The sequence below is a fragment of the Mauremys mutica genome, chromosome 5 (assembly GCF_020497125.1).
Source record: "Mauremys mutica isolate MM-2020 ecotype Southern chromosome 5, ASM2049712v1, whole genome shotgun sequence".
Taxonomy (NCBI): Eukaryota; Metazoa; Chordata; order Testudines; family Geoemydidae; genus Mauremys; species Mauremys mutica.
The window spans coordinates 31,498,437-31,523,140 of NC_059076.1; the positions used below are offsets into that span (position 1 = coordinate 31,498,437).

The 24,704-nt window shown below is 38.7% G+C and overlaps 1 protein-coding gene across 1 annotated transcript in view; it reads right to left on the reverse strand.

The window, feature by feature from the left end:
* Window positions 1–24,704, reverse strand: part of ANK2 (ankyrin 2) — a 568,692-nt gene that overhangs the window by 51,850 nt on the left and 492,138 nt on the right. Inside the window, exons 26-33 of the mRNA XM_045018048.1 lie at window positions 24,286–24,388; window positions 23,337–23,440; window positions 9,899–10,123; window positions 8,094–8,192; window positions 6,812–6,966; window positions 4,081–4,292; window positions 3,417–3,621; window positions 2,184–2,280 (exon numbers count right to left, since the gene is read on the reverse strand). Of these exons, the coding sequence (XP_044873983.1) occupies window positions 2,184–2,280; window positions 3,417–3,621; window positions 4,081–4,292; window positions 6,812–6,966; window positions 8,094–8,192; window positions 9,899–10,123; window positions 23,337–23,440; window positions 24,286–24,388 (1,200 nt within the window). The remainder of the gene's footprint in view (window positions 1–2,183; window positions 2,281–3,416; window positions 3,622–4,080; window positions 4,293–6,811; window positions 6,967–8,093; window positions 8,193–9,898; window positions 10,124–23,336; window positions 23,441–24,285; window positions 24,389–24,704) is intronic.

The following is a 24,704-nucleotide window of genomic DNA, read 5'->3' on the forward strand; positions in this document are numbered from 1 at the left end:
CTCAAATACAGTGTCTAATCTGCAATGCTGACTATTGAATGAAGTCTTTAATGTAAGTCTTTAGCGTAACTAATGCTGCATACAGCTGTTGAGACACAACATACAGCTGAAGAGGTCTCTCTTGTGGTCTCTAGTGAAAAGTGTTTATTCCCCATTTGTTTGAGACTGAGCATATCTTTTTAAAGCTTCCCTGCTGGCATTTACTGCAAATGGAGCTCTGTCTACACTGGGGAAATGTCTCACCAGTTCTACCGACAGAGCCCTTGTCTAGACACGGCTCCAGAAGCTTGACCCAATTTTACCATTGCTTTGATTAGACTTGCTTGTCAGTAGATTCATTTAATTAAAATAGTAGGAATATTTTGTCTGGCTACAAAACGTTTGTCTATATCATCCACCAATTTTAACACTGCTTCAGCAGAAACGGTGTTAGATCCTGAGAGCTCTCAATGGCCCCCGGCTGGTGAAAAGCAGACATTTTGTGGCTCCCTTTCCATTGCCATTTCCTATATATGCCTTTATGCTGGGGGATGCAAACAAGGGTGGCATAGAACTGGTTATGCCGACCCTAACTCACTTGGTAATTTTGCCACACCAAGGGAATCCCCAGGAAGCCTGTTGATTCGGCCTAGAACTGCTTTGCACTGCTGGAGTGGTGCAAAGTACCCTGAGCAGGGGTGAGAACCTGACACTTCGTGTTAATAGCTTCTGATCCTGCAATGATATACACACACGAGTAGCTCCATTCATACAAATATTTCTGTTGAACCTGATGGGACAAGTTGCATGAGTGAAGTTACTCACATGTGCAAGAATTTGAAGGACTGGGCCCATAGATTAAAAACTCTTCAGAGCAGGGATTGTATTTTCCCAGATGTGTGTCTGGGCCTCATAGGTGCGGGAACTAGAGATGCAGGGGGTGAGCTGCAGCAGCCTCGGGCTCCTGGCTGCCGGCACCATGCTCAGGTCCCAGCTGCTGGCCTCAACTCAGGGGGGAGGTGAGGGAGGAGGAAGGGGTAACACCCTCACTATAAAAAATGTTCCACTGCTGGGCCTACCAGATTTTGATTCAGTGCCACTGTAATATAAATAACATATAATAATAAACACCATATGTTAATAAAAAAGCCAATCAAATCTAATATAGATTCTTTTGAAGATTCTGTTTATAGTTACTCAGAAGGACAGTAGCTTAAATTGATCAGGAAAGTATTTCACTTCAGTGACACTGAACGGCTGCTAAAATCATGTCTGTTGTATCTGCAATGCAGCAAAATCTGAAGATAGGCAGATATTTTAGCTGAATTAATTTAGAATGACTTGGTGTGCAATTGCTTTGTTTGCAAATGGAAGGATGTGTTACTGCTGTTCGTTTTCATGTAAGCTTCCCTCATTTTGTAGAGTGTGCCTCATGTTGTGATTTACATACAGGACCACTTCCACATCATTATACCAGTTCTCCCACTCCGATTTCTGATTCTTTGGAGACTGCTGGAAGTAACATAATCTTTTATAAATTATAAACCAAGTACAGAAGTAACCTCTTTCCCCTGGTGGGTTTTCCCTGGATGACTCTTCAATTAACTGTTTAAACAAAGGACTTTTGGCTGCTCAGTAGAGGACCACCTACCAGGCAAAGCCATGGTGGGGTTTTCAAAGGGGCTCATTGATACTGAAACTCTGCACCCACTGAAATTGACAATAAAATTCCCATTTAATTCGGTGAGTGCAAAGTAAAGTCAACACTGAAAATCCCACTGTATGTCTGTAAAAAACACCTTCAGGCATAAAAGATCATAGGAATGCAGTTAGGTCAATTACAAAATCTCCTCTCACATCCCAGTTGGATGGATGCACTCTGGGTCTAATCATTCATGCTATAGCAATGTTCTTAAGAGCGTCCATACTTTTAAACATTTGAGCAGTCTTATTGACTTCAATGGGAATACTCACATGCCTAAAGTTACACATGTGCTTAAGTACCTTGCTCAACTGTGGCTATCGTATGCCATTAAACAGTTTAAAATAATCAACTTATTCTACTATACAGAAGATAATGGTTAAACTAAACTAAACTAAACCCCTTCCAAAAAGAGGTTAGATATAAGTGAGAAATGCATGGAAGAAAAAAGGACCAGATTTAAAGGGTTCACTTTAACAGAGATGTTTTGCTGTGTGTATACCTGGCAGACACGTTTGTTGTGAAGGAAACACATTCATTGACAAACGTTAATGGTGTTGTTCCTGTAATATCTTCCCATTGAGCAGGGGTAGTTCCACCTGAAAGAACAAACAAATAAAAATAATAATAATTTAAAAACAAGCAAAATCCCAGCCCTCTTTTTTATAGGCAATTTGTAGCATGTTTCATATTGTAAACAATAGGTCCAGTTTTGCCTTCAGTTACACCTGATGTTACTTCGCTGATGTTAACAGGACCACATGGATTTAGCCAAGGAGAGACTTTGCCCAAATAAACCAATAAGCATTTTCTCAAACGATGATGCTGAAGCACAGCTCTGGAAACAATCTTTTCAAACTGCATCTGAAACGGTTTGGGACTTACAGCTAAATGCAAACTTCTGACACAGAAAAGCAAAAAGATGAGGCTAAAATTTTCTGTATGTCATAATTAAATGTAATGGGGGCATGGATCAGCATTCACGTCACACCTCAGGCATGTCTCACATATGCTAAGAAGGAGACCAATCATAACTTCTGCCCATTCCAGATTCTTTTCCCATATAGAGGGAAATTATCCCAGTAACAACTCTGCTGAAGTTGTACTTGGGAGGAAGAAATTATAATAATAAATTTGTGATTTCTAATATAGAGAACTTCCTTTCCCAATTATTCTGATTAGACTCAAGTTCAAGTTTTGCTATTTATTTCAGCAGAATTAATTCTGCAGAAGAATATTTTGCACATTTATAAAAAAACTCTGTTTGTATTATATTGTAAATGCCAGATTGTGAATCCCTCACTCATATTAATGAACAGTTACTCATAACTGATTTCAATGGGGCTAGCTTACCAAAGAGAACCAGGGGTTCCAAATTTGGCCCTAAACTCTTTGGGACATTGATTGTGTTTTCTTATGTGTCATGAATGTTTGGACATCATTGACCAGAACATGGTGCTCCATAAACAGAACCAGTGAAGAAAATGCTAAGAAATGAAAAGCATGGGGCTATACAGCATGGAGAAAAATATACAATACTGCTGTTGTTCTCCCAAGTGGTGAAATATCAGTTCCACTCCAGTGGAATGAATGCAGTTTATTTCTCATACACAGACCCCAGCAAAGATTTTACAGAGATTTATGTCAATGTAATCTTTTTAATACATTTGAACAACAACACTTTGTGATCTCAAGATTCTGCATCACACACAAAACTCTGGTGCACTAAGCCTACCTGTTATGCTGCATAGTAATCTTAAAGTGGGTGTTTCTCCCCCATAACCATTCATCATCCCATCACTGGAGGCTTTGGGGACAGGAATAGTCATTGTGATTGGCTTGTGGAATTTCCTCCTTCTTGGCTCCAGGGTGACGATAGGGCTGAAGGTTGCCTTGTTCCCTAAAATCTTCCTTATAAGTTCATTGTGCATAGGTTGGGCCTTTCCGAAGTAACAAGACAAAAATGAATAAACAATATGGAAATGTAGCTTAATGAAGATGTAAATGAATGTATCTGATCCCTGCCAGTGTTATATAGCAAGTCATAATTAAATCCCACAACTCCTTTGTGAGCTATGTTAGTATTACCATCATGGCACAGAGAGGTTAGGTGACTTGCCCAATATCCTACAGTCGGTCAGTGACAGAGTCATGAATAAAACTCAAGAAATCTGACTCTCACTCCCTTGCTCTAGCTTCTAGACCTGACTCTCTCTCCCACAATTTTTATTTTGCTGTAGGAGCATTTTAGATAGCAGTGGGCAAATGGTGAGCTGCTGTAATTGTTCAGCTGTCTGCTGATTATGCAATTTAGAAAATGTATTGTTTTACCAGGGTCATGGCTCAAATGAAAAGCCAATGAGGAAGGTGTAATAAGCCTCGTCACTGCTTCTCTGTACCTGGAGGCCGACACGAATTCGCTTGGTTAGCGCTCCCTCTGGAAAGACTGCCTGCACTTGTGGTACCACAGTGCTGCTAAGCACACCTCCCTCAGGTCCAATGAGGTTGCTGTCCTGTTTGATCCGGGACACCACTGCAAAATACTGTGGGAAATCCCTGGTGATGATACGGCAGATACGCTTCTTCTCAAGCTCCTCCGGAGTGTCAAGTGCTGAGTGAAAAACGAGCCACATTCACACAACAAGAATTTCAGAGAGACAACACAGCAATTTCCAAACAAGGAAAGCTAAACATACTTAGCAATTAAAGGTGAAAAGCTTTAAAGACCTTTGAAATTTAAATCAAAAGCAGTAAAAGCCAGAATTGGGGTGTGTGTGTGGGTGGGTGGGGGGATTAGAGATAGCCCAAAACATCTACTTCAGAATGTGGGGGGGACATATAAATCAAGAACTTTGGTTAGAGCTGATCTTTACACTATGTACCTACTTGCAGGCCAAGGAGCAAGGAGAACATCAACAGCACAAAGCTCCAATCAGTGTGTTACTTAAGTATGTGCCTGACTTTAAGCACATAGGCAGTCCCATTCAGTTCTATAGTATTACTAACATGCTTAGTTAGTTAGGCACATGCTCAAGTATCACATTGAATCAAGATCTAAGCAAGCTTTCTAAAAACTAAAATTCATCCTTCAGGTATGTCCTCGACTCCAGCACAAAGCCCCTCTCCCTGCCGTAAATCACTGTCAGTGCCACTGTGGAGTTATTACAATAGTGTCTGTGATTACTCAGCCCCTCCAGACAAGCAGTCATCCATAAAAGTTAATAAAATACAGCACAGTGAGATATTTGTGAAGGAAGCTCTTAGTTTAGTATTGTGAAAAGGGCATGGGAATTCATGTATGAAAAGGGAGTTAAACATTGAGAAGTTTTATATATGGAGGTTACTTACTGTCGCTGGAAGTTCTTTGAGATGTGTGGTCCCTGTGTGTATTCCACATGCGAGTATGAATACACACCATGCACCCGAATCCGGAAATTCTTACAAGCAGTGTCCATTGGCCACCGCATATGCAATAGGTGTCTCCTCGTGCTCACGACTGAAGGTATAAGAGCCAGCGCAGGCTGAAATCTCTCCAGTCCCTCTTCTTGCCGCAAATCCAACAGGATCCGAAGCAGGGGGCAGAGAGTGGGAAGTGGAATCCAGAGATAGAGACCACACATCTCAAAGAACCTCCAGTTACAATAAGTAACCTCCATTTTTTCTTTGAGTGCTGATTCCTATGTGCATTCCATATGTGGGTTATTGGTAAGCAGTGCTCAGACTGGAGGTGGGAGTGAGGAAGCCAAGATGCTTGCTGTACTGCAGATACCATTGCTGCATCCACAGCAGAAGCGTGAACTGAGAAAGAAGGAATGAAGAGGCATCGGCCTACACTGTCTCTTATACCCTTGATCGGTAGCATGAGGAGACCTACTGCACATATGTGGTTCAACAGACACTGCATGCAAGAATTTCTGGACTCAGGCGCATGGCACATGAAGGGTTAAAATCCATGTACATTTTATATAACAACCTGGTATATGGATTGTGCCAGCTCTTTCTCAGACCCAAAGTCCAGAGTTTGGTCTGGAGACCAGAGGCCTAGCAAATAGTAATTAGCTAAGAGAAAGCTGGGGTAAACAGATAATCTTGTTTTTGCTAAAATAGGCCTGGTCAGCAAATTGCCAGGTGTTGGAGCTAAGAACTAAATAATTGTGTCTTATTCAGAGTTGCAAATTGAACAAAGAATCCCTGTTCCTATTGTGTCAGTCTCTTCTGTAGGGAACATTCTTCCCACAGATCCAACCTTGAGTTTATGTAAAGTTGGCACATGTCAGTATAAGATATGGCATCCTTCCACCTCCCTTCCCAGGGACCAATTCCTGCCTTAAGACATAAAGGAGACAATCTTTATTGCCATATACTTTCACTGTTTCTTTGCTTTAACCCTTAGGAATGTACCTGGTGGACAATCAAAGGAGTTGCTCCATTCCTATGGACCCCAAATCAGAATTCAACATCTATATTTTATACTAATAACATTTTATCAAAGTATTTATTAAATGTTAACTTGCTAACTTGAGACCATGGGCGGAGACATTATGTAACCTTTTAACCATTGGCTAATGTGCTATCTTGTTTTCCTGCAAAACCTATCCCGGGGTGTGGAACTGCCTACCCGTCACTTTCCCCGCCCATGAAAAATCTATATATTCTATTGTAATCAATTGATTGACAGTGTCTCTGAGCCTGATAAGCCAAGTGACACTCCACCAGCGCTGTGTGTAATAAACTCCTATGCTTGACCTCTACACGGTGTGGATTTATGTCCTTCAGCACACATGCATACCCATGTATGGAATACACTTAAGGCCAAGCACTCAAAGGAAAACTGCCCTTTACTAGATATTTTTTGCCCCTTTGCTACTTCTAAATGTGCTAGGATGTCAGCAAACATGTACTCCCAGCACCACCATGTATAGTAAGCATGTTCTGATGTTCCGTGGTGATTCCTGTGAAACATCAGCAGATTGTGGTAACACAGCCTTTGGTCAGTAGCGAGGCAGTCAATTGGAGAGGAGATAAACTAGGTCTTCCACAGATATAGAAATAATACAGGACAAAAGATCATTTTAATTTCTCTGTTACCCTCTTCAACCCTCACCCCACCCTTGTCCCAGCACTGAGTACCTTCATCCATTCCATTGAGGATTTCATTCAGTTCATCCTCGGTATATTCACAGAAATGCTCCTTCCAGCTGTCCCCATTCTCACTGCGCAGGATTACCAGCTCTCTCTCTTTCCCACGCAGAGCTGCAAAATGGGGGATCTCCACGATCACAGGCCTGACACAGCAACACAGCACATTAAATGTATATGGGTGAGAGAGGAAGAAATAGAAGTAATAGCAATCCATTCAGTCTGTTACAAAGTAACCTGGAATTCTACCCACTTCCCCAGCATAGTTGGGTGCAATCCTAAACAGCATATCAGTGGGTCACTAGAGCATCTCCGCTTTTTATAAGGACCCAATATGCATCATAGGACAGTTTAGATGTGCATACATCTCTTTGCACACTGTGGACAGCACTCAGTAAGGAAGCAGTACTTTGAACAGAGATTTTAGAGTGTTGTTGCAAACTGATAAAATTACTAAAACTCATGCTCATTTTAGCTGTCACCACCATGTGTGCAATCTCATTCAAAGAGACTCCACTGCACAGAAAGAGGGACAAATTCTGATCTGGTATTCTAGCGAAAATCAGAATAATGTCACTGACGTCAATGGGCTTGATTTATCTCTCACTAATGCTGATTTTACACCAACATTAATCCGGATTTCTACTGGTGTGGAGGAGATAAGAATTTGTTTCATTATGAACACATGTAAGTGTGTGTGTGTGTGTGTGTGTGTGTATACACATGTATATGCACACACATTCTCATAACTCTAGTATCTTCTACACTCTGGAAAAAATACAAATATGCACGTATACATAAACCTCACGAGTGCATAATGATATGGGCCATCATGTACTTGATAAGTGTCATGCTATTTCATACTATGTTATATTATATACAACATATAACATATTACTATTGGTTTGGTAGCAATGGGTGTAAAATAGACACACGCACAGAAGATTCTTTTTATTTCCAATCCAGGTTGCTTTGCTACAGACATCAAGCACATAAGAGCTGGCACATTTTACAGCTAGGAAGATCTCATGCTAAAACAAAAATGAAGGTCACAGAATTTTAAGAAAAAGATACAAACATACCACCAAAACAAAAACCACATACCACAAGGACTGGAAAATGGTCCACTAAAGGTTAGATATACAAAATTTCAAATCATAGAAAGGGACAATGTCATGGGCACAATGACATAAAAAAATAAATCATATTGCAGGAGGAGGAGGAGAGGAATGGGGAGGCCAGCATCCATCAATTTGTTTTAAGTCTCTCCTACCCAAGGAATTTGGTCCCAGGAGGCCCCAGCTGAAGGATTCGGCTGACCAAGCTTTCTCCCTCATTAAGTGGGGGAGGAGCCGTAGGCAGATGAAGTTTACTGAGTACATCCAAAGCAGCAGTGAAAGAAAGAACATAAATAAGCTTTATGTATGTTTTTTTTTTTCAGAACCACAGTGCCACTGTCTGGTCAACAGAGTAGAATTAGGTCAAACACTGAATAAGGTTCTGCCCTAGTTGTGCCCCACTGCTGACAGAAATTAATGAAATGCTTCCATTAATGTCAATGGAAGTTTTGTCATTGAACTTAATGGGAGCAGAATCTGGCTCTTAGAATGGATATATCAGTGTAGTACAGTAATATTTGTGTTGGCAGGTACAGTGCACAATACCTGATTTCACTGCCAGGACGCCACCCAGAAAAATAAACCTATGAGAAGCGACACAAAAACTCTGAGTAACGTATCCATGTGTGTTATTCAGATGAGTTTTTATTAAGATTCCTCATTGGATGGAGGGACCATTTAAAAAATAAAAGATACTGCATGTTAGTGTGAATGTGGGGAAGAAATAATGAATGTGACAGCAGAGGTATTCTGCTGGTATTTTAAAATTTTAAATTTGGGTTTTGATAAGAACTGATCTAGATTTGAAGAGAATGTCAAATTGGTATTTTGTTAGGCAGCTTTTCTGCTGATGCATCTGAAACCTGGGAGCACCCCATTTGTCAAAGAAGAGGACTGGCCTCTAGCTTTATGTTCCCAGTGTTTCATAACTCTTCTTGAACCACTATTAAAGAACAGCATCAATAAAATAGTGGGAACAAGCACGGATACTTTCCCCTCTAATACTCCATTCTATGTGTTTTTAAAAAACATCAAACCACTGCCCACTCTTTCTCAAGCTCATTCCTCCAGATATAACTTCATCGTGTGGCTCTGCTGACTACCTTTACATGACAGGACTTAAATACAATTGAATTGTTTCAAAATGGATTTAAACTGTTGCCTTTCATAACTTCATACGTCAGTTTCCAACTGAAGCCATTCACTCTATTGGAGGGGTTCCGTCAATCATCCATTTTTGGATGCCACAGTTGATAAGGAGAGTAGCTGATAAAACAAACAAAAGTGTGGCGAACTGCTGGTTTCAGCTGAAAATCGCTAAAACAAGCACAGCAGTAGAGGCAGTTCTGATCTTTCTATTGGGTATTGCAACATAGGACAAAATAAACTGCTGGAGAATTCCTGAATTGTCCTATTGTTTTAACTTGCAATTTTAACCCCAGAAAAATCAAAGGCTTGTGCTTCCCAGATAGTCCAAATTATTGACAGCAGGCCTATAGACAAAACACAAGTTTCTACTATAAGGAGCTTTAACTTGTGCTGTATCTGTAGCAGGCTTTAAATTTGGTTTTAGATCAGTGCTGTGCCATTTGTTATTCATGCCTTAACTGTGGACAATGTAAATAGAGTATGAATTGCCTGACACTGATTACAATGTGATTTCCATTTGACTAGCACGGTACTGATTAATGAACTTATTCGAGGAAGCACACCAAACCTTAGTGTTAGTGGTTAAAAAACATCAGTGTTTTCAAATGAAAAGGCATAAAAGCTAAGTGAATTGCTGACGAACTAATCGCTGATTTGCACTAGGGGGCCTATAACGTTATGATCGATATGGAACAGTATGCTAAATAGACCTTTGCCATTTAAATCTTGAAGCAGGGGCTACCCCAGTGCAATTTGCAAACAGATGGAGATATACTTATCGTTTTCATTTAGGTCAAACAGCAAGTCTTACCCAAGAAACTGAGCACCAGAAGGTCCAACTTCAATCAGGCGGCTGGCCAGACCTTCTCCTTCCACCATCGGCGGCATGGTGGCCAGTCTATGGCGTTTGACCAACCGGCAGGTTACTCGTGTTGGGGCAGTGCATTTCCGAGGCGGAATAATGATCCTTAACCCATTGTGTCTGCAACCTCGCATGGCACCACCACGGGCATCCACCATGAAGCTAACCAGGAAGCTGAAAACAATAAATTTATATTAGATATGTTTAGAAAGTGTATTAGCCAAAGCAAAATCACTTCAGTTATGTTCCAAATGGGTTTCTTCCAAAATGTAACAAACTATATATCTATGGCACTTTCTTATGAACAGTTCAAAAAAACAACCCCCCTTTTCTATATTTGGCAATAATTCATGCTAACATCCCTCATGGCTTGCACTAGAAATATTTATCTTAAGAGCTTTTCATAGCAACAATCTTATTTTGCAATGCAACTGATGGTAGAAATATACCATATATAAAATATAGGGTCATGACCAAGTGCCTCTATTTTATGCATATATATACACACATACACATACACACACACACTTTCATATATATATTTTCCCCAATGCTATCTAGCGTATTTCTACCACTAGTGTCATTGCAAACTAAGATGGGCATGATACACAATGTATAGTATACAATTTTAATATATATTATTAAAGGAAATGGCTTACTAATGCAATAATATAAAGGCAATTTTGATTTTTTGAAAGGTCAATATAATTCTTTAGTAGTCTGATGTAACCAAAACTCCTAAAATTATGTAATTCACAGATTATGAGCCAAATTTTGTTCTGGAGTAAGCAGTTACAACTCCAATTAAAGCCAGTGGGAGTTGTACTTCTTTATATCAAATATGAATGTCTCCCTCTCTTTAACATTTAACATTTCTTAAAAACTTATCGCTGTATGATATCATGACAAACTGACTAGAGAGAAGAAAAATAATCTTCAAGATTTCAATTAACTTCTTTTAAAAAGTGATTATATTGACTTTTAACAAGATAAACTCTACTTTTTACTACATTTAAGGTGCCCACTTTTCTCCTTACCCTTTCCAAAGACAAAACAGGACAGGAGAAAATAAGGATGGGAAAGAGGCAAATAAAGTGGGATTCTTCTATTAAAATTATATCCTTATACAGAGAGAATGGCAAATAATCGAACGTGAGATGGGCTTGTTGTCAATTAAGATACTGTCCCAACGTGCCTCTGTTATAGAAGGATAAGACAACTGCAGAAAGATGTGGATATCTGAGCAGGCGGTAACCATTCTGTAGTGGGTTTATTTATAAATTTCTGCTTTTTCTCTCTTACTATACAAAATGTTAATATGTCCCTGTGGGATGCCTTACTGTGGCAGGAAGACATCTGTGACAGGGAGCTCCCTCATGGCTCGAGATAAATTGCCTTTATTTTTTTCCTTTCTCCTACCTATAGCACACTTTGTTCAGTTATGACTAGACAACGTTCTGGTTTTGATAGTTTTGCTGTGATCTGGGACACAGCTTAATTAAGGCCATTTCTGTGAAATGTACAAAACCCTCAAAAATGGCTACTTTAAATTTTATATTGTTCAGTTTAATGACTTCTGATCACCACTGCCCTGGGCATGGAGAGGTTGGCTTGCTGCAGCGAGAGTAGGGGAAAGGACCTGAGGGAGAATAATACCAGACCTACTTTTAGGACTACACTAGTCACCACACAGGGATTCACACAAATGCTAACATCTGCACTGAGAGACCTGCAATAAAAAAATCTTACCACATGAGAGACAAGTACAGATATTTTTCATTCTCTTGGGTCACTTGGTATTACACATATTTGAATCCATTCATTATCAAAACATTTACAATTCATTCCACATGCTATTAAAACAGAACACCCAACACTCCGTGCAAGTCACATCATAAAAATGAACGAGAGGAAGGAGCCACAACCTGCCAATCTAAAGCACGCCATGCACCATGGATGCCATATGAAGAGACTTCCCACTCCTTCCCACACATGCAGTCTCCTATTCTACCACCATTCATATACCTCTAGATTTTGCTTAGTGTAATACCCTATGGAGTACAACCATTATCTCATTCCTCAGGGGGCTGATGTTTCTGTGGTTTTAACAAAAAACAAACAAAAACGAACAAGTGTTTACAGCTTTAATTCCTTAGGGTTCAAAGTAAGGACTCTACCTATCTTAATCCATTCTAGGTATAGTTTAGAGTCACATATTTATGAATAGGGATGAAAGAGGAAATCAAGGATTCTAATTGCTCAGGTCCTACAATAATGCTATGTGATTGTCTTTCCAAGTTAAAACAAAGCCCTTATCTGGATGTAGGTTTTGTGTCACCTTTGTAATAAATGGATGAAACTGTTTATGACTCTTGTCTCTGAGAATCAGCCTAAAATTCAATGATGAGGAATGCTTCAGAAATGCATTTAACAACCACCTAAGTTCTGGGATGGCATAAGTAGTTCACAGTCTGGTATTAATATTCTGAACAACTACAGAAACCGCAACCACTGTTATTAGAGCTGGCTGAATTATTTGGTGCAAATAATTTACTGAATGAATTTTGGCATTTTTCTTCAAGTAAACTAATCATTAATACAATTTTGTTCATTATTCAACAAGTGCTCAAGATGGTCAACTAATACTAAACAATAATGGAGTCAACAATTTTTTCCATTTCATTCAGGGAATATTTTATTCCCAATGAAAGTCTTTTCCTTAGAAACTAAGCAATTCATCTCACATTGTGTGTCAACATTGCTGAGCACACTGGGGCTGCTACTGAAATACAAATAAATAGATAATATCCATAAATAGTAATTCAACCATCCCTAATAATGAGTATGGCATAGGACCCAATCAAGGAATCCCTGCTACAATAGTAATACTGGACTCTATTTTCACAGCTGGTACTTTCTTTTTAAGTGAAGCTTTCTAAGGAGTGAAAGTTTTCAGATAAGCTAAAAAATGGGAAGTGAACTGAAATTATGATGCTTTCCCATGAAACAGACAGCCTGTATACCTATGAAGTAGCCCCGGAAGAGGATATCTGTTTAGACATCAAATCAGTGGTGTAAAAGTGAGGTTAGAAGTAGGACAAATATCACTGTTTTTGAGCATTCTTATTTATACTGGAATTTTGCAGCATGTTCACAAGTGATATAGTAGCAGCCCCTGTGTTCCATCCAAGATCTATTGCAAGTCAACTTATAATTCTAGTATGGTCTGTGTCTTTAATGAGTGTCACAGGTGCAAAGTGCTAGCTATTTAACTTCAGCCCTTCTCAGCCAAAGACACCAAGGCATGAAGCAAACTAACTTGTCAGTCTTCAGTTTATTTAGGGTATATAGCAGCTGGAATCAGCAAGAGGAAGATCCCAAATATTTATTAGTAAGGCCAGCGATTACCCTCAAAAACAGAAAAAATAGGCCAAAAAAGGCACATTTAAGAGAGGATATAAAGATGAGAGTAAAAAAGGACCAGCAGACTAGAGACACTGACAATTCAGAAGTAAAGATGATTTTGTTAATATAGCCATTAATAAAATGCTTAATCCTGCTTTCACTTTAGTTGATGACAACCATTCCACTGATTTCAATGGTGAAGGATCAGGCCTAAAACGCAGGTCCAGGAATACATAGTAAGTGGAATATATGCAAATCAGCAAGTGTGGATGATATTTCTATTGATTTCAATAGGACCAGGATTTCACCCTATATGGCTTCAGAGTTTTAAAGCCAGGAAACCATGAATTTATTCAATCACTGGTAAATAATTTTGAAAAAAAAAATCCTGGAGAACCAAGGAGGCAGCAGATATATATTAAAAACCAATTGCCATATCAGTCTTCTAAAAATGGGAATAAAATAAGCAACCCTGATAATTACATCCAATATGGCTAACCTCTATCCTGAGTATAATAATGGAAAAAAATATTAAGAGGAAAAAATCCCAGTAACCTCCTAGAGTATAATAGAAGCAATTATAGGTTTGGTAAAAACAAAGGCTTGGGGGTTGAATAAAAACAAATCATGACAGAAAATTAATTGCTTTTAAAAATCTAATTACAAACTAGTGGATGAAACTGTAAAGTAACAGATTTTACTGTGTTCAATGTTCTGATTCAGAAACTTTTACATAGAAAGTCAAGTGGTGTCATACTGACTAAACATTTTCTGAGGGACTGTGAACAAAAGTTAATGATCAGCAGCAATGTATTGAGTTGGAGGAGGATGCTGCAGGGATGGTGCTTAATTTGATATTTTATTAATCTAGAGGATGAGAAAACAGCATATTATTTACATTCATAGATTTTTCTGTATTGGGAGGTGATTCAAACATCAGTGAAGACATAAGAATAAAATAAGGGTTAAGATAATGAGCAGAAAATAACATTAGATAAATGCAAGCTAATGATCAATGTATCTGTGGAAGAGTAATCTGAAACTGATATTGAGTAGGAAGGAAGAACCTGGAATACTGTATATCAAAGGAGAACTATGAGTAATAGAGAACAGCTAATTAGGTATGACTTTGCTATTTGTTATAGCAGCAAAATAAAAAGCCTTTGGAATTATAGACATATGAATGCATCATTTCACAATCTAGAGAGTTTATAGTTCCTTTCTGTATGATTCCAGTGAGATAATACCTAAAATATTATGCACAGTTCTGGACATCTAGTACTAGAGATGGGCTAGATTCCTAAATTTTGAAGTGGGCAATGCTATCAAAATCTGGATTAAACATAAGATCCACATTTTGTAATCACTCTCTCTCTCTCTTTGCACAATGGTACCCCAACTCTAAGCTTACAAAACTTGAAAGGAGTTGGGTCAAAATTCATACCCCAACCTGAATTTCATGGCTGGGGCCCATGTCTATTCAGTACCATAGATATGTTGTAAAAGAGAAGTTGGAGAATATCTGGAGAGATTGATTTATGGGGAAAGGTCAAAAGAACTAAACTAATTTACAGAAACTGATGAATATGGGAGATATAGTCATTTTAAGTGTGTAAAAACAGTAAAGGAGAGGTATTAGGATGGATTTGGGGGGTATAGCTGGGACAATGGGATGAAACTGAATGGCGTCAAGTTAATACAAATATAAGAGAAACTTCTAACCATGAAGACTCTTTCAGAAAGATCTCTCTCCAGTGAGTGATGGGAATGCCTTCTTTTGAGCCATTAAAACTAGAGTACACAAAACACATACCTGTATCGAAACAACAATGGGCTAGATGAATCTTTTCTAGTTTTACATCTTTATGTATATCTGAAGAATTCTGTCATACACCATGATTTAAAGGTCCCTCCTGTAATAAATACATCTCAGGGAAATATACTTCTTAAGTGTGAGTAGTATTTGGTTTATTAGAACGATGTTCTATTTAAACTTCAATTGGGTCCTGATTCAAGATGACAGCAATTCAGGAGTTAAAGCAATGAAGTCAAAATATACATGTGTCAAGAGTGACTGCACTAGCAAGAAGGTAAACTCCTGGAGGTAGGGATGGACAACTTTTGAATACGTTTCATTTTCTGGCAAAGTTTTAAAGAAAAAAGCTGGAAACGAAGCTTAGCCAAGGTAGGATACGATCCTAAAGTTTATATAGTCTTGCAGGACTGGATCAACCAGCGCAGTTACTATGCTGTGCTTCCTAGAGTTTAGGATTAGTCATGCTTGCAAGCAAATGTCAAGTGCTTATTATGGCCCAAATCAGAGTGAAAAGGAAGTTTCAGGGCAAGATAGTGAAATTCTCCTTTTTAGGGGGAGTTGTAGTAGGTATTCGAAGATGAAAAGCAATTAAAGGGAAGAAAAGCAAATATATTTCAGGAAATATGATGTAGGTTGGGTATTCCATGGGAGGAGGCTAAGACATACTGTTCTGGCAAGAACGGTTACAGGTGAGACCAACCAATGTCCACTCTACTTAATGGATCAAATTCAGCCCATTGACATCAGTGAAGTTGCCCTCACTTACATGGGGGGTTTAACTGCTAAATTTTGTCCAATATGTAGGTCCTAACTAACTGGAACTATATTTGGGAGGAGTTGATATGTGAGGTGCATGAAAGCCATAAGGGTAATTTTATGTACTTCATGGAGGTAGGTCATAGTATTGTGTAAATATAGCATTCAAGATTTATGGGCCATATTCCCTAAAGCTGCCTCAGTGCGGCTTCCATCTTTGTGCATGCAACTTTGCACACATTATTTTCAAACACGATCACTCATGCAAATGTGACAGAATTTACATACACAAAACTCTTTGGGACGGATAGGATTTCTGCATGTAAATTCTGTCCCTTGCCTACAAACCATTCTTAAAAAATACACAAATAATTGTCTATGCTAAAAATTATGTGAGTACAAATGTAGGCCAAAATTTTATAATCAAATGTCTACATATTGATGTAAATGTTAAACATGGTGTAAGGAAGAGTTACCAATTATATAAGGCCGTTCATTTCAAAGGATCCTACAGCAATTCACAACTATATACATATCACCCCACTGAAATTCAACTATATCTGGGGTGGAAGGAAGCAGAGGGAGAGCAGTCATTTTGGTTAAGTCCATTACTCTTACAAGATATCGCCAAAGCTTTCCACACAAAACAGACCAAACTTTTGTGAGCTTGTTTTTTTTTTATATCTATATATAGTCTCATTTGCAAGAATCATATAAAATGCATGGTGTTCAACTTATCTACCTTGGGAACATGAAGAGCTGACATGCAGTTCCAAGAAATCTTTGTATTGCGAACTTTCTGCTGTGACACTAAGGGCTTGTCTACAGGAACATTTAGTTTGCAGCAGGCTCGGGGGTGAATCTACCCTGCACTAGCCTGCTGCACAAGAACTACCCATGTGGACCCTGCTGACATGCACTAACAATTTCAAAGCAGGGTAGGTCAAAACACACTAAGGAACCATTAGTGTGCATCAGCACGGTCTGCATGGCAAACTAGTGTGGGGTAGATTCACAGCCCGGCTTGCTGCAAATTAAACGTTCATGTAAACAACCCCTAAGTTATTTCCTGGTCTGATTTTCTTGGTATGACAAGAACATGTAAGCTAACTATTTCTGTGCCCACTTAAAAATACAGCAGAGAAATAAACAAGGAAATAAAGAATGGATAGGCTTATATTTGGGGGAAGAGAAGACATTATTTTGGGGCTTTGCTAAGTGTAATTGTTTTGTAAACTGCTTTGCTAAGCATTAGTCTCTTCAGATAGCAATGAATACCAGCTTGTTGGGACTCTGCTGCACATCTCCATCTGTAGAACCATTTGAACAGCCATGCAAACACAGCTCCATGAAGAGTCTTTCTAAAACAGGCTGTGGTTAATGTTAAAATGAACATAAAAACGGAAAATGCAAAAGCAATAAACCCTTATTATACTGTCAGTTCAGAAATGATTATTCAATTGAGTTAATAAGGCACATGCGTCTCATCATATAGCAGGAAACAATGATAACAATCATCACTGAACTATATCCACCATAGATACACTTAAGAAATCTTCTATCTAAGTCAGCTTAACTAATATAAGAAACAAGGAAACAAGGAGATAGCAGCATTCAGAGTTAGTCAGAGTGTGAAAAAAGTAGAAACAAATAGTTTTATCAGGCTGCTTCAGCAATTCTCAAGTTTACAGCTGGAGAGGAAAACTGATCCAAAGTTCGCATTCAAAGATACTAAGAATCAAGGCCTTGATCCCCAGTGCCTGCTAAAGTTAATGGGAGACTTTTCAGTTTCTTCAGTGAGTGCTGAATCCGGCCAAAACTGAGCTATATGTAGTATGGGTGAGAATACATTCTGGGAGGACAAAAAACATGGCGTTAGCTGTAAGGCATCTGGAAACAATCGTAATTTGCCTACAGTAATGTACCCTTCACTGATGAGAATACTTGTATTATGCTAAACGAAAAGCAGGACTGTTGGTGTGCAGCCTTTAAAAATGATGTTGGGAATCATTACTTTCCTAATAATTTTATTCATCTGAGAATTTAAAAGTATCTTTCAACTACCATGACAGTGATGTTTTAAAAAAATGAAGGGAACATATCTCCAATGAACGTATCAGACCTCAGTTTGTTAATGGATTACAATTTCCTTCAGGTTGAGATTGCATCATTTGCTATGCTCTGTGCAGCACCGAGCACATCAGTGGCTCAGCAAAAAAATAATCATAGTCACATAGTGCAGCACTTGGCACCAACATGAAGGATTCAATTTAAATCAATAAAATCAAACAGAATTAAGAACATAGGACCAATTTTACCCTTTTTGTATCAAGCATTTTTCTGATGAAGGGGAGTAACACAGTTGGGAGAAAAGGGACACATTGAAAAACAGGGCTCTGTTTAACTGCCATCCTGAGAGTGGGTGGAAAAACATACTAAAGCATCCTGAAGTGAGGTAAATAAGGAGAAGGATGAAAAGGGGGGAGGGAGCCACATATTAACAGAATAATGCAGACGTTCACCTGCTGTTGTCATGATCAAGGCATGGAGAGGAGCGGCTGCAACAGAATAGATCACTTAGCATAAAAAAAAGAATGGATTAAGTGAAATATATGAAGAAAACATAAGAAGTTTTTCACTTAAATATGTAACTTTGTGTGTATATATATATACACACACACATATACATACACACACACATACAGTATATATGAGAGGATAAAAGTGAGTGTGGGATATAAGCATAAACAAACATCATGGGTTACTACAACAGCAAAATTAGAATGATTTAGGATGTCATCAGATCCTCTCTACATGTGTGTCTTAATCCCCGTTCTGAATTCGAGTGCTCAGGTTGGCACTCACGTACCAAAACTGGACATTTGGAATCCTGACTACTTATCTGAAACTCAAATAAGGGACTGTGCAACCTAGTTCAGGTGTTCAAATTTGAAAATTGGGTTCACAGCATAATACGAGTAACTCTGTATCTACATGTCTCAAATAATTTCATCAAGAGATTCTGGTGACATCAAATTCCATAAGAGCTAAGATTCCATCTCAACACTCTCTTCTCAAGTCTCCTATCAAGAATCTTCTGACCTCCAGCTTACCCCAGTTCAGCATGTTTCTGGTCCTCTTTTCATTCCCTCTCCAGAGTGATACAGTTTAAACTTTTTATTCTTCTTCTAACCATTTATGTTCCCAATAATAAATTATATGGTCAATTATGTACTTTTCTGACATCACTTTCTTATTATGGATGTCTCCAGTGTCATTTACTTCTTTTGACATCAGCAGATCTTTGTCCATAATGAAACTCACCTGAGTTTTGTTTTAAATAATCTGTTAAAGGCATCAGTGTATTCTGATATCATTTAATTTTGCACATTTGAAAAAGACTCTCAGCTGCTACCTGCCAGGTCCTGTTTTCACAACTATTTCCAGGAAGCAAATGTCACACTAGGGAAAATAATGTAAGGGATCCAAAATACAACACTTTAAATTTATTTTGTTTACCTTGTTAGCAATGATCCAATCTCCTTTTTTGCAGACAGGCAGCTAAGAATGATAACTCTTAATTATTTGTCAATTTCAGCTGCTGATTCTCTACTGTTTTTTAGACCCACTGATGGAAGTAATGATTTCCAGGAGGGTAAACTCACTAACACAACCCCAACTGTTAAATATACATTTGTCTTGAAGATTTCTGGTAATCACATAATTCAGAAGAGTAAAGCTGGAGTTGCTTGCATGTCACCAAAACCCAACAAAACAAGTACAATGTAACAATTTTGCATATGTACTGTGCCTTAAAACTGTACCAGTTGCATTCAATACTACAAACCACACTGATAGATGGAAAAGATACAAAAATGTGCTATTGTCAAGCAATATCTAAAAACTGCAAATGGAAATTCAGTGTTTCACTTTCCAACCTAATGAAAACATTATGCCCCTTTCACAATGAGATTACATAATCACTGTAAACTGTGTGACTAAAACTATTTAAAAAGACCTGCATAAACCTGGCCAAAACCTTTGTCTCCATATAGACAGGAAGTTAAAAAAAATAAAGAGACTATATTCTCTGGCATTTCCAGCAAAGTGATAGGTCTTTGCCTTCTCATTGGTTACAGCGTCCAAGAGTCTCTAACATACTGAAACAATCTTAACTTTGCTGAACATGTCATCTCATGCATGTCTCCTAATGAGAAGGACGCTCTGATTGTCTCAAATGGAGGTTAGATGTCCTCCTGCTGGAAAATTATAATGTGGCAGAATTTTTCCCCTTTAAGCTGGTTTATTAAGATATTAAGAAAATACTAACTCTGCAAAATAATTGGGAAATGTTCTACACTAAATTATTGCACACTATTGGGGTGGCAGCTCCCATATGTAGGGTTAAAATCAGGAGCGCGTTCAGAGAGCAATTTATCGCATCTAGACAAGACACGATAAATCGATCCCTGATAGACTGATCGCTACTCACCGATCCAGCGGGTAGTGTGGACATATCCTAAGTCATGAGATGCTTTACCAGGGCCAGGAGGGAATTTTTTTTTGCTATTTAAGGGATGCCCCACACCCCCTTTTCCTCTCCTTGTTGTGAGCATTCAGCCTCTCATCTTGAGGAGGAGGGCTCCTTGGCTGACTGGCTAGACAGAAGGGTGCAGTATAAACCTATTGGCTCCTATGCACCCAAAGTAGGGCTTATAAGCCGTTCCTCTTGCCAAAGAGTACCATTCTGAACCCTCAATGACAGCTCTCCCTCCCTGGGGGTTGGGGGTTTTGGTGCCTGTGTGGGCAGCATGCCAGTCATCTTTTTGGAGTTGAGAAGGAATCTTTCCCTCACTTTCAAATTGGTCTGGGCAATGTGATGGGTTTTTTGCCTTCCTCACTGCAGCCCAGTGAGCTGGTGGGTAGGCTAAGTTGTAAAATTCACATTGTCACAATTTGACAGGTAGCCAGGACAGGTGCTTGCTAATAGAAGTCCGGTTTCCTGATAAACCACGATTATAAGCAGAATAGGAGAATGTGGGAATGATGTTGGGGCTCCTAATGTCCAGGACAGCAAGGACAGAACGCCTCTCCACACCCCCTTAATCCTCATATGAGAGGAAGGTGGTAGAGTCCCAGCACTTGAGACTACATTAACAATGTGTGTCTGTGTAGGGGGGAGTAGAGGGCTGACAGCAGTCCTCCCTCACTTGGAACAGATTACCAAGGTGGAATAACCTGCACGGGACACGTTATTGCCTGATGATTTCTAGGGTGTTATTTAACAAAGTTACAGCCTAGTTAAACCACATTCCTGGTGTCTTGTCTTTCTTTCTGTGGTGTCTTGGGACAAAGCCCCATGCTTTAAACAACCTACAATCAATGCTTCCATAACACTTGTTTCCCAATTGCAAACAAAAAGTTTTCTTTGGTGATTTAAACATTTCCCTGTAGTGTTTGCAAGCCATATAGTACAGCAATCAGCCAGCGTAAGAAAGCCTAATAATGACTTCAGGTAGTGGGAAAATAATGTAAATGCCAAATTTGTTTTCATTGTTCCAAGTGAAATACAATAATTAAAAAAACAGCATTAAGAGAGAAAAGTAAAGTAGAGTTTTAAATTTGCTTCCGTTTTAATATAAGATGTTAATACTAGAACTCAGTTAAGCACACGTGTTTTCTAAACACTATGATTTACTCCAATGTGTCCCTTTAACATACAAAAGATAAGTTAATTCTTTTGATAAGTCAGTGGAAGGTAAGAATACACTTTCATGGGGCATTTTCCCAAGGGTTGGATTTTGTTTCTTGAAGGCTCCTTTAGTATTATATTTTATTGGCATATTAACAGTATAGATCAAAAACAGAATAGTAATACCAAAGATTACCTCTGTCTTTTATTAAATATAATTATTTTCTCCATGGCTTTACAGAGGCAGTTGCTTCTATTACATTTAATTGCCTGACTCAGACTTGGTCATACAAAAGATCTAAGGAATCACTGATTAATTTTTGAATGAAAGTGTGAAATGATCAAGCCCCAGAGAATGTGAAATCACTGTTATAAAAAGTAAATAAGTTATCACCTGCAATCATTGGACAGTCCAGCTGTAGTGTAGTGAAAAGTAATATACATCCTCTGGAAAAAAGATCTTTACTTATTTGGCACCAATTGCTAGAATTATCTGCCAAAATAATTTAAAATCTAAATCTTGACACACTCACTCTCTAGATATAAATGTTCAGAGTTACTTATTTTTGATCCAAAATTACAAATAAGCAAACAAGCCCACAATTTTTTTGCCCATTCAGGATAATATTTATAAACACTGATTTGGCCAGGTCTGGTTTATTTAGTTTCTGTCTTGTTCACGTTTCACCAGACTGGTTCTAATAAAAATGCTAACAAACACTAATCAGTTGTGGGGATAGCTGAAGGCACCTGGTCAGGAACGTGTAAACCAAAACGTTCAGAAGGCTACTTGAATGTTACTTGGAGGACATTAATTGATTAGCAATAAACATAACTTACTGTGCTGGAGTTTTGCATCACACAAACAACCACTATTCACTTTATTTATTTAGAAAGATAACCTTCATTAGAAGAGAGAGTCCCTCAAGATTCTGGTTGTAGCACTGGTGATTTTTAGAATTTTTTCACAACTTTCATTACATACTGCTGTTCAGGAGCATAGTTTACTATACTTGCAAAAAGCACTTGAAAAGTTCACTTAGCCTCCCTTCTCTCACTTCTTTGCAATTTCATTCTGTGAAGGCCTGATACAGGGAGGTGCTGAGGGCTCAAAGTTGCTTAGCTCCCTCACTCCCACTGATTTCAAATGACCTCACAAGAAGTGCTCATCATGTGGCAGGATCAGGCCCTTGCTCTCCATTATTAGTGAAAGCAAAAAAGGCCTGATGTGCTTTTTCTCTCCACAAAAACCAAGCATTTTTTTGGGGTGGGGTATTAATAGTTTGCCAAAGGCTGGGAATGGTGACAGGGGATGGATCACTTGATGATTACCTGTTCTGTTCATTCCCTCTGGGGCACTTGGCATTGGCCACTGTCGGAAGACAGGATACTAGGCTAGATGGACCTTTGGTCTGACCCAGTTTGGCCATTCTTATGTAGCAATCAGTCAAAAACCCTCATGGAAAGCATGATTCAATGCTTGCTGAAGTCAATGGAAAGATTCTCAATGACTTCAGTGGTCAATGGATCAGGCCCATATTCATATTCTTCTGTCTGGCTGAATTTGAATGGTTATAACAATTTATTTTAAATACTAGATTGTAATGAAGTATTATTCAACTCCAAGTTAAGCATTAGCTCAAGCAGCTGGGACCTCAGTTATTCTCACTCTGTTTCTCTCACCCTCTTAGTACATATCAGCGGATTGGGTTACTCACCCTGAATGAATAGGGCTTGAAGAAAGCGCCACATTGTCCAAGTTTTCAGTGCCCCAGCTTAAACGATACGAATTCCTTTCAGCTTCCTTGGCCAGAGTTGACACCTGAGAGCATGTGAAAGAACTCTTATTTAATTTGTAGTTCCATATTTAAAAGCAATGAGCCAAACACACCATAAGTAAGAGTTATTTTCGTATAGCAGGGCAGAAAATGATTAACACTTTAAAAAAGGCAACAATTAAAATGAGCAATCATGACATCAAAGTACTACAAGCACCTTATTGTAACATCTTGTGCTTTTTCAAAGCAACCACAAATATTACTGGCCCCAGAGATCCAGGAATACTGGGAGTGACCAGATTGACCCCTCTTTAAATAACTTGATTGTCTCTTCAAAAATCTTCTCTCTGAATAGTGGACTAGATTCTCAGCTGGTGTAAATCAGCAAAGCTCTTTTGATTTCATTTACAGCAATTGAACATTTGACCCCATGCCTATTAACATTGCTCAAAAATCAGATGCAATGGAAAGCGCTATAAAGACATGTACTGTAAATGCATTTACACATTTCTGGTTAATACAGAATGTACTTTAGTATTATACAATAAGCTAGTTCATTTAATAGCAGTTTGAAATTAGACAAGTTTATGATACAATTAATACTACAGCACACATTACATCGTACAGTTAACAGAATCCAAACAGGGATTCTTTTTCATACACCTCTACCCCGACATAACATGACCTGATATAACACAAATTCGGATGTAACGCGGTAAAGCAGCGCTCTGGTGGGTTCAATATAACGCGGTTTCACCTATAAAGCGGTAAGATTTTTTGGCTCCCGAGGACAGCGCTATATTGGGGTAGAGGTGTATTTCCAAAATTGAATATTTAAAATAAATGCATATTGTGCAATTGATCAGTGAGATAAAGAGAAAAGTCTTACCTGGTGGCTGGGGATTATGACTGTATCATCGATCATGGCACTGTCCCTCGGGTAGGAGGCATGGCTCAATGTGTGGGACCTGTCTGAACTGAAGGACCGCAGGCTGGTAGGTTGGCAGGATGCCATGGCAATATATCAGCAGTTGAGAAGGTATTGTGAAAATGGGATGATGGACCAAGCAGAAGAGTGAAAAAAGCGTGCTGTTAGCAAATATAATGCAACTTCCAGGGGGAGTATAAATTGAGTCTTGTGGATCTCTGACTGAGCACTGAACCAGTCTTTTGACTGACTCCTCATTTAATTCAAAGGAGAACCCAAGAGATTAAACTAGATCATGATCTATTTTATTTTCTAGCCACCAATGCTTTAAATTAGCTATGTGGCTTAATTGCTTCCCTTATACTAAACAGAAACTCCTG